The sequence below is a fragment of the Prenolepis imparis genome, unplaced genomic scaffold, assembly GCF_030444845.1.
Source record: "Prenolepis imparis isolate NDT839.2.m4 unplaced genomic scaffold, iyPreImpa1.0 SCAF_11, whole genome shotgun sequence".
NCBI classification, from domain to species: Eukaryota; Metazoa; Arthropoda; class Insecta; order Hymenoptera; family Formicidae; genus Prenolepis; species Prenolepis imparis.
The window spans coordinates 3,526,080-3,541,059 of NW_028141169.1; the positions used below are offsets into that span (position 1 = coordinate 3,526,080).

Consider the following 14,980-nt stretch of genomic DNA (forward strand, 5'->3'; position numbering starts at 1 on the left):
TTAATTAATTGAATTTAGAATACTGTACAGGAATAAGAAAAAAATGTTATAAATATACACTAATTATCATTATTTCGTTACGAGTAAAAAAATAGAAATCATTTTCCTGTACTTGCAGTGTTGAAAACTGATATACTCAAAATTAATTTTTGTATTTGGGTTTCTTCCTTACTTTTGTTTTAAAATAATCCTGCATTATACTAAATCAAAATAATTTTAATGCCGAGATGTCAAGCTCCGAGTGAACGATACTTTACACGTGCACGGGTATGATATCGGATAATGATAATCACGAGTCGGCAATATCATCGATTAGTCTCCAAGTATCGCAAAACATAGTATAATTTGTAAATGAGGACAGTTTAATCTCGCATGAAAGAGAGAGAAAGAGAGGTCTGTGTCACGCGCGTCACTGTGAAGTAAGTATACGAAATTGTCTACTTTAAATCAATGTGGTAAAAGTCAAAGATAGCTTTCTCCTTCTTTTTCTTTTTTTACGTCAGAAATTCATATTTTATATTTCCCATCCGTATTAAAAATTTAAAAACTAATACCCAATTAAGTTTACGAAACAAGCGTTTAGATATGATTCCATTGACACAACGAGTAAAAGAGAGAAAGAAAAAAAGACGAAAGAGAATATATAGCGATAATATTTTATATGATCCGCGCGAATCACAAGAAATTCCGTGGTGGTAAGATCGGGGGAAAGTTAATTATCATTCGTGGTATGGATTAGCGGGTAATTAACAACCGCTATTGTCGTTTATAGTGCGAACGTCGCGTTCGTGTAAGCGGTCACAATGACTTAGCTAATTGATTGATTACGACGTACTAATTTACACGGTCATAAATCGCGTACATATAACATACGTACGTACATGTATTATCAGACGCTAATAGAGCGCAAATGCAACAGATGTAGTTTTTTCGTTTTTCACGGATATGGCAGTGCTGCATTTGCATCCTCCAGAACTTTCTCACATTCACATCGCATTGTTGACACGTAGTTAAGGAGTGAAATGTTTGCTTAGATTTTTAAAACTACACAGAGAATTTTCTCTTAGAATTTTTACCCTGAAAATCATGGTAATCGTGGAACAATAATATGGTATGGAAAGAATTTTATGAGAATTTCTCTGATTAATAGTTATCACAATAAAAATAATAATATCTATTACAATAAAATATAAAATATGTTTGATTAATTTTACTATGCAGTTTAGTAAAATTAATCAAACATGTTTTATATTTTATTGTGATATATATTACTATGTTTATTGTGATAAATATTAATCAGAGAAATTCTCATAAAATTCTTTCCATATCATATTGTCCTACGATTACACCATGATTTTCAGAGTAAATTCTAAGAGACAATTCTCTCAGTGTATAATCTTCGAAAAATTAAAAAAGAAATTCTATTCAACTAAAATAAAAATCAAAGTTAAGTGTAAGGTAATATATTTCGTCACACGTGTCCCCTTGAAATTTAATTCTGTGCAATGATATTGAAATATCGCGTACATATTTTTAATCGTGTATCAGAATAAATACTAATATATGCATGCTTAAGCGTAATAAGGAAATAAAGAAAAAAAAATGTAACACGCACATAAATTAATGCTCTATACAATTTTATTGGTCGTATTAACAAAGCAATATCTCTTCGGCGTCCCCAAGATTAATCACCGGCTACAGCCCTGCAATCTGCTCTATCGTTTCTAATCGAGCACGACGTATCTAATTGAACATTCATGATATTGTCAAGGCGTACGCGCAAAACAACCGATGAAGAGAAATAAATGGGTCCTCGCGAGATCGAATGCGGTAAATTAAGTAACGTCGATGCGATGCATGTTACTACCCGTTTCGCGATGAAAATCGCATTAAAACACGTTCCCGCCGATGTTTATTACGACATATACTTGCCACGCATAAACCAGTTATCACTAATCCGCGCCGGGAATAACATCGACGAGATAACGCGAAGCATATAGTTGTGATATAGTTGTTTTGTATAATTATGCTAAAAGCAATTTGTCGTTTGACATTTATGAATTTGTGCTAATTAAAGATTTGCCTTTTCCCAATATTTTCATTTACATATTGTCATTTAAAACTATATAATCAGTCAATCAAAATTATTATATAATAGTATAGTCCATATCATAATGGAGTGAGTGAATTATTTCTTAGCAATTATTTTTCAACACACGAAGAATTCTTACGAATACGACAAAATTGATGTCAATGGTTTCTAAAATGCAAAAAAGGACATGTTATGAAACATTTTGTTTATCGATAAACTTAAACCCCTTATATTATAAAAGGCTTCAAATGCCAACACAGCTACAAATAATTATATTGAACATCTGTTCCTTGTATTAATTTCGTTATCTATACGTGTAATGCGAAACTCTGCCTGCAAAATCGATACAAAATAAGCAGTGCTTAGGATCAAAAATCGATAGAGTCTACTACTTATAGCGAATAGATGCGTTATCTCAAGGGCGTGTATTTGTTCGCTCGATTAAGCCAAAGGATTTCATGCGTTATCGCGAGGGGAGAATATGAGAGAGCGAGTGCTTAGAGCGACTCCCGACTCCACATGCGGTGAAATTATAGTGTTTACGCGAATTAGATTTCGGTTTCGGTAATTTTCAGTTAATAACGATGAACTGGCTGGCGAGCGAACGCTCAAGTGCGGCTTCGGGCTCCATTAATGCTATTATAATGTAAAAGGCTACCTACATATTCTGCTCTCTCTCTCTCTCTCTCGTTTTCTATTTTCTTTTTAACATTATTTCTCTCTTTCTGCCTCGCTTCTTGCGCGTCGATGAACTCGTAGTTGCACACGTAATGCGTGTGCGTGAACAAAAAGGAAAATCTAGCGAGATTTAGATCTGTTATGTATTATCGGTATTATATCAGGGCTACCTGCATTATAAGCTCATTTCCGATAAATTGACTCGATTAAAAATTGCCGCTTAAGAATCGCGTAAAACCTCTTCGAGACCCTTCCTATCTTCCTATCTCACGCCTATTTAACCCTCCGCTTTTCATCGAATCTCTCTCGCTCTTAGAAATTTACTCGATCGACCGCCGTTTTCTTTAAAGACTTCGCAGACGAGTAAGAGATCTTACGATGTAAGAGTTGCACTTTGCTGATATGCGCGAAACGTGACAGGGATACGTGTAATCGTTGCGAATTAAGCTGCGTGGAAAATCTAAATTGAGCTAAATTGAATCAAGCACATACATATGTAACGCGGACGTATTGAGAAGGAAAAAATAATTGATATTTGTAACTATCAAGGTTATACATTATACATATATTCGCTTCACGTAATCTATTTACATTATTATTAATTTTCTGCGCTTTATAATCAGACTATGTCATGAAAATTAAAAAAGAATTTAAAATTTTAGATTTGTTATAATTATCTATATGATTATTTTAAGTATATTTTAAAAATTGAAAAATTTTTAATTTGAAAATGTATCATCATTTATACATTAGTAGCAGTAATTTTTTATTTCGCTTCTCAAAGCCACTTATTCGCGGATCTATCGCGAATGATTCCGTTACAACTGACAAGTAATATCGAATGCTGTTACACGATTGCCACGAAGCCGGCATCGCGATCATGCTAAGGTGTGAACTCGTAAGAATTATTAATTCCTCTACGAGGCAAGGTTGCAGTGAAAGGAATGATACTTCTGCCGTACACATATGTGGTGCGTCAGCATTTATATTTTACTTATTCGTTTATTTTAATCCGCTTCTTTACCCTCAATATGTATAGTAATAAATCATATGTATATTTATTTAGATTTTACAGTCTCGTATATCGTCAAATTACATTTAAAATAAGTTTACTTTTTTATTAGAATCTTTTATATTTTTTTGTATTAAAAAATAGAAAGAAATAGAAAATTAATTCCAATTAAAGTCAGTTCAATTAAACTTAAATTTACAAAATTGATCATTTTATCGAAAAATTTATAAGTTTGATATACATAAGATTCATTACGTAAAGTCTTTTTTATTAATAAATTTGTATATAGCTTTTATTTGAGAAGTTTTACGTTAAAGAAAAATGCATTTAAGTAAACACAAATGCAATGTTTTCATCTTATTTGCTTACATTACTGATACGATTCCCGATGAATAACATCGATGCCGAGTAAATTGCTCTTAACTTTTATATTTCTGCGCCATAAATTGCCACGGAAATGCACTGCATCTTCTCGCGCGAGATATTTTTAGATCAAATAACGATGCAATACCGAGATTAACCGCGGCAGATTTGCAAAATACAGCGAGAGGATTAAAGGGAGTCGTGTAAGAAAATTAACGGGCGCGAGAGGCGTATCGTTTGTTCGATTTATATATTGCGCATTGTGTCTGTGAATTTGGCACGATATTTTACGAATTTCAAAAAATATTAAGAGTTATAATAGCACTTTTCATAGTTCTACAGTTCCTGATAAAAATTTTAAAAAGTTCCGTATTTTTTATATTAAAAATTCAAAATTGAAAAAATGTGCTAATTTTGCGAATCTAAAACGACACTCTTCTCTCTAATATACTAAAACGCGTTGAATATTATCATTTCTGACAAGAGTTCTCGATAGTTCTGTTCAAGTTCAGTACATATGTGTGCAATTTTAAATCTATCAATTCTATCAATTAATAATTTTTAATCGATTATTAATATCCACGCTCAGCATGACATTTAGTGAAAATGTGTCGTGCTGATAATTTTCCGTAGTTCTAATGATACTTTTCGAGAGTTCTATAAAAGTTCTATGCATTAGAATTAATTCTAAAAAGAGTTTTAATCATTAACTATTTTTTACATAATTTTCAATTATTACTTCCAGCACAACATTTAGTGAAATCGTGTCGTGCTGATAATTTTCGGCAGTTTTAACCATTATTTCGAGTTCTATAAGAATTCTTAGATCTTTTTTAGACAGGATTTCCACATGCTCTTTTATTTATGCACTTCCTGTCTTTCATCAAACACTACAAAAATAATCAAACATGCAGAACACAATTTTACTAAAAATTAATAAAATATATTTCTTAATCAAGACTCTCTTTAATCTATCTACGTGTTTTCAGTCTGTCTTTCGTGAAAATGTTATAAGATACAGAAGATAATGTTATAAGATACAGAAAACAATATTACTAATATAAAAAAATAATACAAAATATTTTTCAGATAGGACTTGCACGTGCTCCATTTTATCTACGTGCTTCCTATCTTTCATTAAATACTACAAAAATAATCAAACATGCAAAACACAATTTTACTAAAACACAATTTTACTAAAAATTAATAAAATATATTTCTTAATCAAGACTCTCTTTAATCTATCTACGTGTTTTTAGACTGTCTTTCGTGAAAATGTTATAAGATATACAGAAGATAAATGTTATAAGATACAGAAAACAATATTACTACTAATAAAAAAAAATAATACAATATAGTTTTCAGACAGGATTTGCACGTGCTCTTTATTTTATCTACGTGCCTCCTGTCTTTTATTAAATACTACAAAAATAATTAAACATGCAGAACACAATTTTATTAAAACACAATTTTACTAATAATTAATAAAATATACTTCTTAATCAGGCCTTCCTTTAATCTATCTACGTGTTTACAGTCTGTCTTTCGTGAAAATGTTATAAGGTGTACAGAAGATAAATGTTATAAGATACAGAAACCAATATTACTACTAATAAAATAAAATACAATATAGTTTTCAGACAGGACTTGCACGTACTCTTTTATTTTATCTACGTGCTTCCTGTCTTTCATCAAACACTACAAAAATAATCAAACATGCACAGAAACATAATTTTACTAAAACACAAATTTACCAAAAATTAATAAAATATATTTCTTACTCAGGTTTTCTTTAATCTATCTACGTGTTTTCAGTCTGTCTTTCGTGAAAATGTTACAAGATACAGAAGAGAAATGTTATAAGATACAGAAAACAATATTATTACTAATAAAAAAAAGATAATACAATATAGTTTTCAGACAGGACTTGCACGTACTCTTTTATTTTATCTACGTGCTTCCTGTCTTTCGTCAAACACTACAAAAATAATCAAACATGCACAGAACATAATTTTACTAAAACATAATTTTACTAAAAATTAATAAAATATACTTCTTAATCAGGCCTTCCTTTCATCTATCTACGTGTTTTTAGTCTGTCTTTCGTGAAAATGTTATAAGATATACAGAAGATAAATGTTATAAAATACAGAAAACAATATTACTACTAATAAAAAAAAGATAATACAATATAGTTTTCAGACAGGACTTACACGTACTCTTTCATTTTAGCTACGTGCTTCCTGTCTTTCATCAAACACTACAAAACTAATGAAACATGCAGAACACAATTTTACTAAAAATAATAAAATATATGTTTTAATCAGGTCTTCTTAAACATAAAACTCTTATAAAATTGTCAAAAATAATGATTAAAACTGCCGAAAATCATCAGCACGACAGTTTCACTAAGTGTCGTGCTGAAAATAATTGTTAAAAAGTGTTTAAAAAATTAGTTAATAACCGGAACTCTTTTTAGAATTAGTTTTAACGCATAGCATTCTTATAAAACTCTTGAAAACTATCATTAGAACTACGGAAAATCATCAACATGATACATTTTCACTAAATGTCATGCTGAGCGTGGATTAAAAATCGACTAAAAATTATTAATTGGTAGAATATCAATCTAAAATTGCACATATGTACTAAACTTAAACAGAACTCTTATTAAAAATGACAATATAACACGTGTTTTAGTACCTACTTTAGAGAGAAGGGTGTCATATTAGATTCGCGAAGTTAGCACGACATTTTTTCAATTTTGAATTATTAATATAAGGAATGCAGAACTTTTTTAATTTTTATCAGAAACTGTAGAATTATGAAAAGTGCTATTAAAATTCTTAGTATTTTTTTTTTTTTTTTTGAATTTGTAGAATGTCGTGTTAAATTCACAGATACTTGCGCATTAACGTTTATTTTTTTCGATAAGATAGCTTGCATGTATTCGATATGAATTTTTTGTGGATGCACGAAGATCGAGACAACACACAGTTAGGTATAATTTATAATATACGTACATATTACTTTATTTCAAATAAATTTAATAATTAAATATGTACGTTAATTTAACACTGTTATTATTTGTAACAGAATCCTATTTTTTCGAAAATGATATACTCTACTTTTCTACGATATATTTTATTTTACACTAATCTCTGTTCTTACTCTCAATAAAAAAATATCAATAAAAAATTATATCCTACACAAGAAGCTCACTTATTTAGAAAAAATATTAATATTTGTTAATAAAAGATATTTTTAAAATCTTATATTATATAAATTGTTCGATAATTATGCAAAAACTTTCCTCTATATCTATAATCTAATAATTGTTTTAATAGTGTTAATTTAATTTTATGGCAATAATCTCTTCGTAAATCTTTCTACGAAAGCGGAAATTTGAGGCGTGTAAATCCCAAATCGTTAAGCGGTTTACGGTCAGCGTCGAATAGACGTCGTTTAAATTCACAACGGAAACTAACTAGACCACAATGATTTCCCTAATCGTTCGTGGAATTCCATCGTCGCTGATAATATACGGTATGGTCAGCGGATCACGTGACAGCTAATGAATCGTTTCACACTACGTTCGTGTTTCAATTGCGATTGGATTAACAAGAGTCTAACAACTAACTTCCCAGAAAATACGATATGATGTGTACAGTCGCACATCTTCATCTTTATCTTACTAATACATATTATATAATATGATATATTATATTATATGATACAAAATCATATATTTTAGTGTATGACGTAATTAGTAACAATTTTGTGTATTTCTATTATATAGATTTGAAACGTTGCCTTATATCTTATATATATACATGACATCTAATACTTTCGATCATATGTGTAAAGTGTATAATTTTTAATTGATATTGTTTTGATATTGTTGCTTTGATACTTTTATCTTTATGCGTAATTATTTATATAAAAACTCGTGGGATTATGTTGTTCAAAATGGATAGTTAATGGTTATATTCGATGGAATAACTTATTATGAAATCAATTGAATATCGCGATATTAGATCGATCTGATAGATGTAAATTATAATCTCATATCATAAATTATAATATATCATATTTAACGTTCTTGATTTGCTTAAATATTAAGATAAAACTCATCACAAACAAATCTCGACTCACCGAAACGTTGTTTTCAATTTCTGATCTACGTGTGTTGCAGCTTTCGAGTGTTGATCATGTTTTCCATAGCGTTGAAGAACTTGCCTGTAATCATATAAAAAGAATATATTAAAATAATATTTTTATTATTATTTATTATATATATTAAAATTATATTTTTATTATCATTTATTATATATATTAAAATTATATTTTTATTCTCATTTTATTATCATTTATTATATAAGCGATATAATTTTTTATGCAGATCATTCGTTGCGAGGCAGCGAGCAGGCCGTCCCGCAGACGAGTCCTGCGAGCAGCACAAGCAGCTCGAGCCAGGTTACTCAGGTGAGCCAGCAACCTCACCCGCAGCCTCATCAGCAATCGGCGCCGGCGTCAACGACGACGACGACGCCCCAGCCCACCCTAATGGGCATCTCCACGGAGGAGGTGAGGCCCGAGGAAGAGGGTGTTCATCCGCGAGCGGCGCCGACTAGCCCCGAGAGCGAAACGGAGGCCGACGACTTCGCGCCCAAGAGAAAACAACGTCGTTACAGAACGACCTTTACCAGCTTCCAGCTGGAAGAGCTCGAAAAGGCCTTCTCCAGGACGCATTACCCGGATGTATTTACGAGGTAAGTCAACTTATTTAATAATGTTCTAATAATTGAAAACTTTATTTGTTTAATCACAGATGTGATGTAGAAAGACTGTATATATAAACGCTATAATATTTGATAAGCATTTCTTTAAATAAAAAACTGCATGAGACGTGTTGTTTACGAAAATAAATATATATCAAATAAATAAAAAATGTATAGCACATAAATAGCCTAAAATAGATAATTTCAGTTCCAATAGTCGAGCGAAAACTAATTGATACAGAGCTCTTAATAAGGACGCATACTTTTCCTTCTTAGAATAATCTCGATGGCTAAGAGCTTATAGTATATCTCGGGCGCGGGATAGGAAGCTTATGTATTCTGTAAGTCCAGACGATAGGCAAGTGTCTAGCTGCATTTATCAGGCTTTAGAATTCGTGCTCGGTGGACTAACGGAATTTAGATACAATGTGAAGACTCGATTATCTGCTGCCACCCAAATATTTATTGTCTGGCTCCTGTGCACTCTCCCGGCTTATCATCGATATCGTCTCTCTCTCTCTCTCTCTCTCTCTCTCTCTCTCTCTCTCTCTCTCTCTCTCTCTCTCTCTCTCTCTCTCTCTCTCTCTCTCTCTCTCTCTCTCTCTCTCTCTCTCTCTCTCTCTCTCTCTCTCTCTCTCTCTCTCTCTCTCTCTCTCTCTCTCTCTCTCTCTCGCTACTTACTGAATTCTTTTTAAAAATGGTCTCTACCGCAGGACATTTACGATGAGTGCACAGGTAGTCCTTGAGCACGGTTATAAAAGAGATCTGGTTATCCTAAGTGTATACCTACTACCTGAGACAGTCTCGAAATAGTGATGATCGAATGACGGTTGGAGACACAACGTGCGTATATCAGTACGTCTCTTTTAAAAGATATGCCTGCTAACTAGAATTCTAAAATTATTCTTCAATAATTAATAAAATTAATGCATCGGTTTAGTTATATGCGATAAAAATTTAATATCAAAATTTTATGTCTCTAACAGAATTTCAGTTTAAGAATAATAAATTTTATTTAATATATATATATATAAAATATTAATAAAAAAGAAGATATACATATATTAATATAATCAATATTATCTTCTTTTTTATTATTAATATTTATGTATATTGTATTATCGAATATTCGTTAATCTCTCACTTTACTTTCACATTATTCCACGTTACTTTTACGCAGTAATGACATATTATATGTGATTTCTCGCAGTAATCACATAAATAATTTGAAATCTCTGACATAAAAGGGCACGTATTTCGTTACATCAATTGCACATTTTAGAAAAAAAAAAAGAGAGAAAAATAAAATCGACGCAAAATCGGAACTGTCTAATCAAATATAGTCTTGAATAATGATTGTGTCCATTTTATTTTTTAATCTCGATCCGTGGCAGATTCTAAATGAATCGCGCACATCTATCCCTGTAAGTCTGCAAAGGCATCCGCGAGTGTAAATTCGCGGAACGATACATCGATCATCGAGCCTTCTTGCAGCCGGACTGACGATCCTCATGCAAATTCCCATCCGTAGACGCGGAACGACGGTTTTGCATTATTAAGTCCCCTGCACACTCGGGTCCAGTTACATACGTACAGTATGAGTATATCGCGCCGCCATTGGGCCGCGGCGCAATCTATCTGGGTAGCTTTTTCTTTCCTCTTGTCCTTTTTTCGGTGCCTTCCTCCGTGGAACACCCGGTAGGTAACTAATAGCGGTGTAATCGCTCGTAATAGGTCCGGTCCTGCGGCCACGGTATGGGTTCTCGTAATTAACGAAGATGGTGGGGGGAGTATGCAGAGAGAGATGAAACAGGTAGAGTGTTCGTGGTATACGGTCAGGATTGGGGAGAGATGTATTCGCGAATGCGGTGCGAGACACATCATTTATGTGCGTGTACGAAACTACGAGGAAGATCCTAACGAGCAAAATACGCTTCGTTTATCTAATGAAATTGGAATCGATCTCTCGAAAATTCTAATAATTCTCTCATAATGAAAAAAAAAAAATTTTTTTTAACGCGAGCTCTATGAGAATCTATATACTAGTACATTGTTTATTAATTATTGAAGAAAAGTTCAACTTCTCATTTGAATAGTGTTAAATAAAAAAAAGCATGGAAAATAAATGGAATCGTTTCACTGTTCATTATATGAATAAAGAATAATACTCTCTAAAATGTGTTTCATTTAAAAAAAACTTTAAAATTTAATATTGCATCTCGTGAATATATTTTTTACTTTTAATTATTTATCGATATAACTAGTCTTCATAATCTTCAATCACTTCAATATATCAATTTTTATTATGAATATATATGTTCTTATAATAACGACACCTATTTATTTGTCGCCATAAAAGTTTATTTTTTCCTCCAGAAAATGGTCAATAATTGATTGAAATGGCTTTTAATAATATTCATGTCACGTTCATTAATTTATTCCTCGTCTGTTGATACACGCTTCCTGCCCGTGGAAAATTGTTCGACGCGTATTTTACCGTTCCGCAATATAAATTGATCTCCGCTTCTTCCGCCATTTCGCCGTGTAGAGGTATTAATTTCACACTAATTGGATTTTATGGTCGCTTAGGTTTATTGACTAGTCCAACGAGAAAGGAAGGAACGAAAAGAGAAAGAAAGAGAGTAAACCGCGTCGTGGAGCATGATGCATATTCATTAGGCGCCTGAAGGGCACGCGTGCGATATCGAAATACAATATATCGACGAGCCAAGCTGATGCTAGGACAGTCTTAACTTGCTGTATATCGCGAATGAAAATTCGTTTGCCAATAAAAGACACATGTTTCCGCGTGGCGGTCTATGTACGTCCAATTAAATATATCAATAAACATTTATCTCTTTTCATGTGTATTGTATATATGTATATGTATAAATACTTTTTTCGTCGTTTATCTTTTTATCAGTAAAACATACCGGCCTGATTGTGCAGATAGATTTTCTTCTTGAGAACTCTCAGTTTTTGACCCCCATATAAATATTTTTAGATAAATTGTAAATGCAATTTCTATTTTTTATTTCTTCGTATTTTTACTTGTATATCTTGTTACCTCTTTTTATTTTATTGCGATAAAAAAATTATTGATTATGTGCCTTTATATACGCGAGATGTATATTAATCCTAATTCTTTTTATTTTTATATTTCTCTTTAATTTTTGCTATTTTTGAAAAAAATCTCCAAATCGATTTTGTCTGCAATCGATCCGAAACGAAGAGGTAGCTTCGGACAAACTGTCGGCGACAGCATGGAATGCCGTTTTCAAGTGCGATAACAGATAAGAAAGGGTCTTTCTGTGCTAACCGCGACTGCGAGGCTCGATTGGCATTTGCGAGGGAGCGCGCGGATTACCAGATTCGTTCTGTTTATATGGCACTTTAAGCCAGCTCGCCACGTAGCCTCGCGAGAGAGCGTGGCCACTTACCTTCACGGACTCTTAAGATCTAATTTAGATTAGAATATTGCGACTCGGGTCCGCGGTGCTACCGACGACGGCGGTGTCGAGCCCGACCGCACTAATCGTTCGACCGCGAGCGGTTCCGCTAACCAGTCTCGGTGTCCCTGTTGATTTTAATTTTTTTATTTCGACTGTAAATTCTAGGAGAGAAAGAGAGATATATAAAAAGAGGAAGAGAGAGAAAAAGGAATGAGAGCGGAGCGTGTTTAAACCGAGGTCCCGTCATCGCTTCGAATGTCCGACTGTATAGTCTTTCTGGCGAATGACTTGGCTAATTAATAACCTCGTAAAATGTTAACATGCATGGCGTGTGTTAAGCTCTGCGTTTATACTCCTGAGCGTCGCTTATTTTCAACAGATTTTCACATCAATGTCGATACAACGGGCAAAATTTTATCGTGCGATATTTATGATTCACTTTTACTATTTGTGAATTTTTATCGATATTATTTTTTCATTATAAAAAATGTATCAACGTGGGCCAAATTATTTCAGTTTAATTATACACAGAGAGAGAGAATTTTCTCTTAGAATTTACCCTGACAATCATGGTAATCGTGGGACAATATGATATGGATAAAAAATAAAATATAAAATGTTGATTAATTTTATTATGCAGTTTAGTAAAATTAATCAAATATATTCTATATTTTATTGTGATAGATATTATTATTTTTATTGTGATAAATATTAATCAGAGAAATTCTCATAAAATTCTTTCCATATCATATTGTCCCACGATTACCATAAATTTCAGGGTAAATTCTAAGAGAAAATTCTTTCAGTGTACAAATCCAAATGATGAAAAAATGAACTAGTCATAACAAAATTCCTAAATGATTCTCCAGTTCTTAATTACTTGATCAACCGCTATTTAATCCCGAATTCGCTCCGAAAAGCTGACTCGGCGGAATCGCGAGCGGCCACCCCCGTCGCGCGCGTTCTCAATCTATCTACATGGTGAATCCATAAAATTTATCGTCGGTTTGCGTCGCGTTTCGAGGGATCCACCTGTTCAAAGGGCCGCGCGACGCGCTTCTCAGTAAATCATTCCGAAGGATGCCTTTATATCCGCGCGGGGTGGGCCAGTGGTGAGTTTAATAAGGATGATTGTTTCCAGTGATCCATGGAACGGAACCAGTTCTACGGAGCGGTCTCTTCTTCTGCTTCCCCTCCTTCCACTTCTTGCGTCCTCTCTTTCCCTTCACCCTCTCATCACCGCGATTCTCTAGCCATCTTCTGGCCCTGCCGTTCGCTTGTGTCCCGCAACTTCTCCTGTCATTAATCGGCCGACGGCGAGTCATGCTCCGATTAGATCGATTAGAAACGCTGCCGACCCGTTATTCGTTTCTCAACAAATAAGATTAGTGCCTTCCGGAGTTAATTAGTGGACGCTGTTGCTGCGTATAGGGTCCACGGAAGCGGCATTGGATCTCTTGTCCGTCACGTTAATCAACGACGTAAATTCGATACCGCTTTCATTTCGTTTTCGATCAATCATTGGTTTATCACGAGAGAATAATGTTTGGACTAATAACACGCATAGCAAGTTATACGATAGAAATGCCACGCGGCATTCTTCTTTTATATATACAATAAAAGTTGATAATTTGTTTTGCTCTAATTATTTTTAATCCAAATTCACATTATTAAAAGATATTTCTTTTACTTCCTCGACATCCTCGAAAACGGCGCGACGACTCCGTTGTCGAGGAGGACGAAGGGCCTCCTCGTCTCGCGAAGTGCAAAGGAGAGCGAAGAGTACAGGTTTGCCCAAGGTCCATCCCTCATCCGATTGGCGGTAGTGTGGCCAATCAGTAATTGGCTCTCCACGCCGTACGCGTATTAAGCGCGCATTACGCACGCATTACGCAGCCAGCTACCGGCATCTCTCTTTCGCCTCGCTCCTCACAAAGGTGGCGGTTGGTAATACGGCCCCGCGGATCCCGCGGATCCCGCGGATCCCGCGGATCCCGCTCCGGAATAATGCGAGCAGCAAAAGCCGCTTGTCACTCCTCGTCAGTGCGAATTACTCGTCCGGTCGGCGTGATTCGTTATTAAACATTATCGATACTGCGCGCCTCCCTTTACGATGTGTAAGAAAAGCAAAGAGCTTCGGGCGTTGCTTATTATCGCGGCTCAAATTTCGACGACGCGTCATCTTTTCGGCATGTCACAGGTAATGATTATGTGTGCGTAAATCTCGTTCGTGATATCCTGATTGTAGAAGTATATATTTTATGGATGAACCTCTTGCCACTTTGTATCATTTTGATTTTTTTAAGACCCTTTTTATGCTTTGTATCATACACATTTCGTTTTATGCGTTTCTGATATTATATCGTTGCCAAAAAAATTGATGGTCTCAATATTAACTTGGCATCTTTACTAATTACATAACGAAACTTGACCTCTATTCATGTAGTTATTACTTGTTAATTTTCTATGTTTTATTATCTATTTAGTATTAATACAAATGTAAATTTTATCTATATAAATTGCACATTAGTCGTCTCTTTAATTACACTGCAAGAAGTTATACTTACATAAGTATATTTATCAGTAAGATAGCAATCGACAT

The 14,980-nt window shown here is 33.7% G+C and overlaps 1 protein-coding gene across 1 annotated transcript in view; it reads left to right on the top strand.

Moving 5' to 3' along the window:
* Positions 1–14,980, top strand: part of LOC145942405 (aristaless-related homeobox protein) — a 120,676-nt gene that overhangs the window by 84,445 nt on the left and 21,251 nt on the right. Inside the window, exon 2 of the mRNA XM_083049087.1 lies at positions 8,548–8,917. Within this exon, the coding sequence (XP_082905213.1) occupies positions 8,548–8,917 (370 nt within the window). The remainder of the gene's footprint in view (positions 1–8,547; positions 8,918–14,980) is intronic.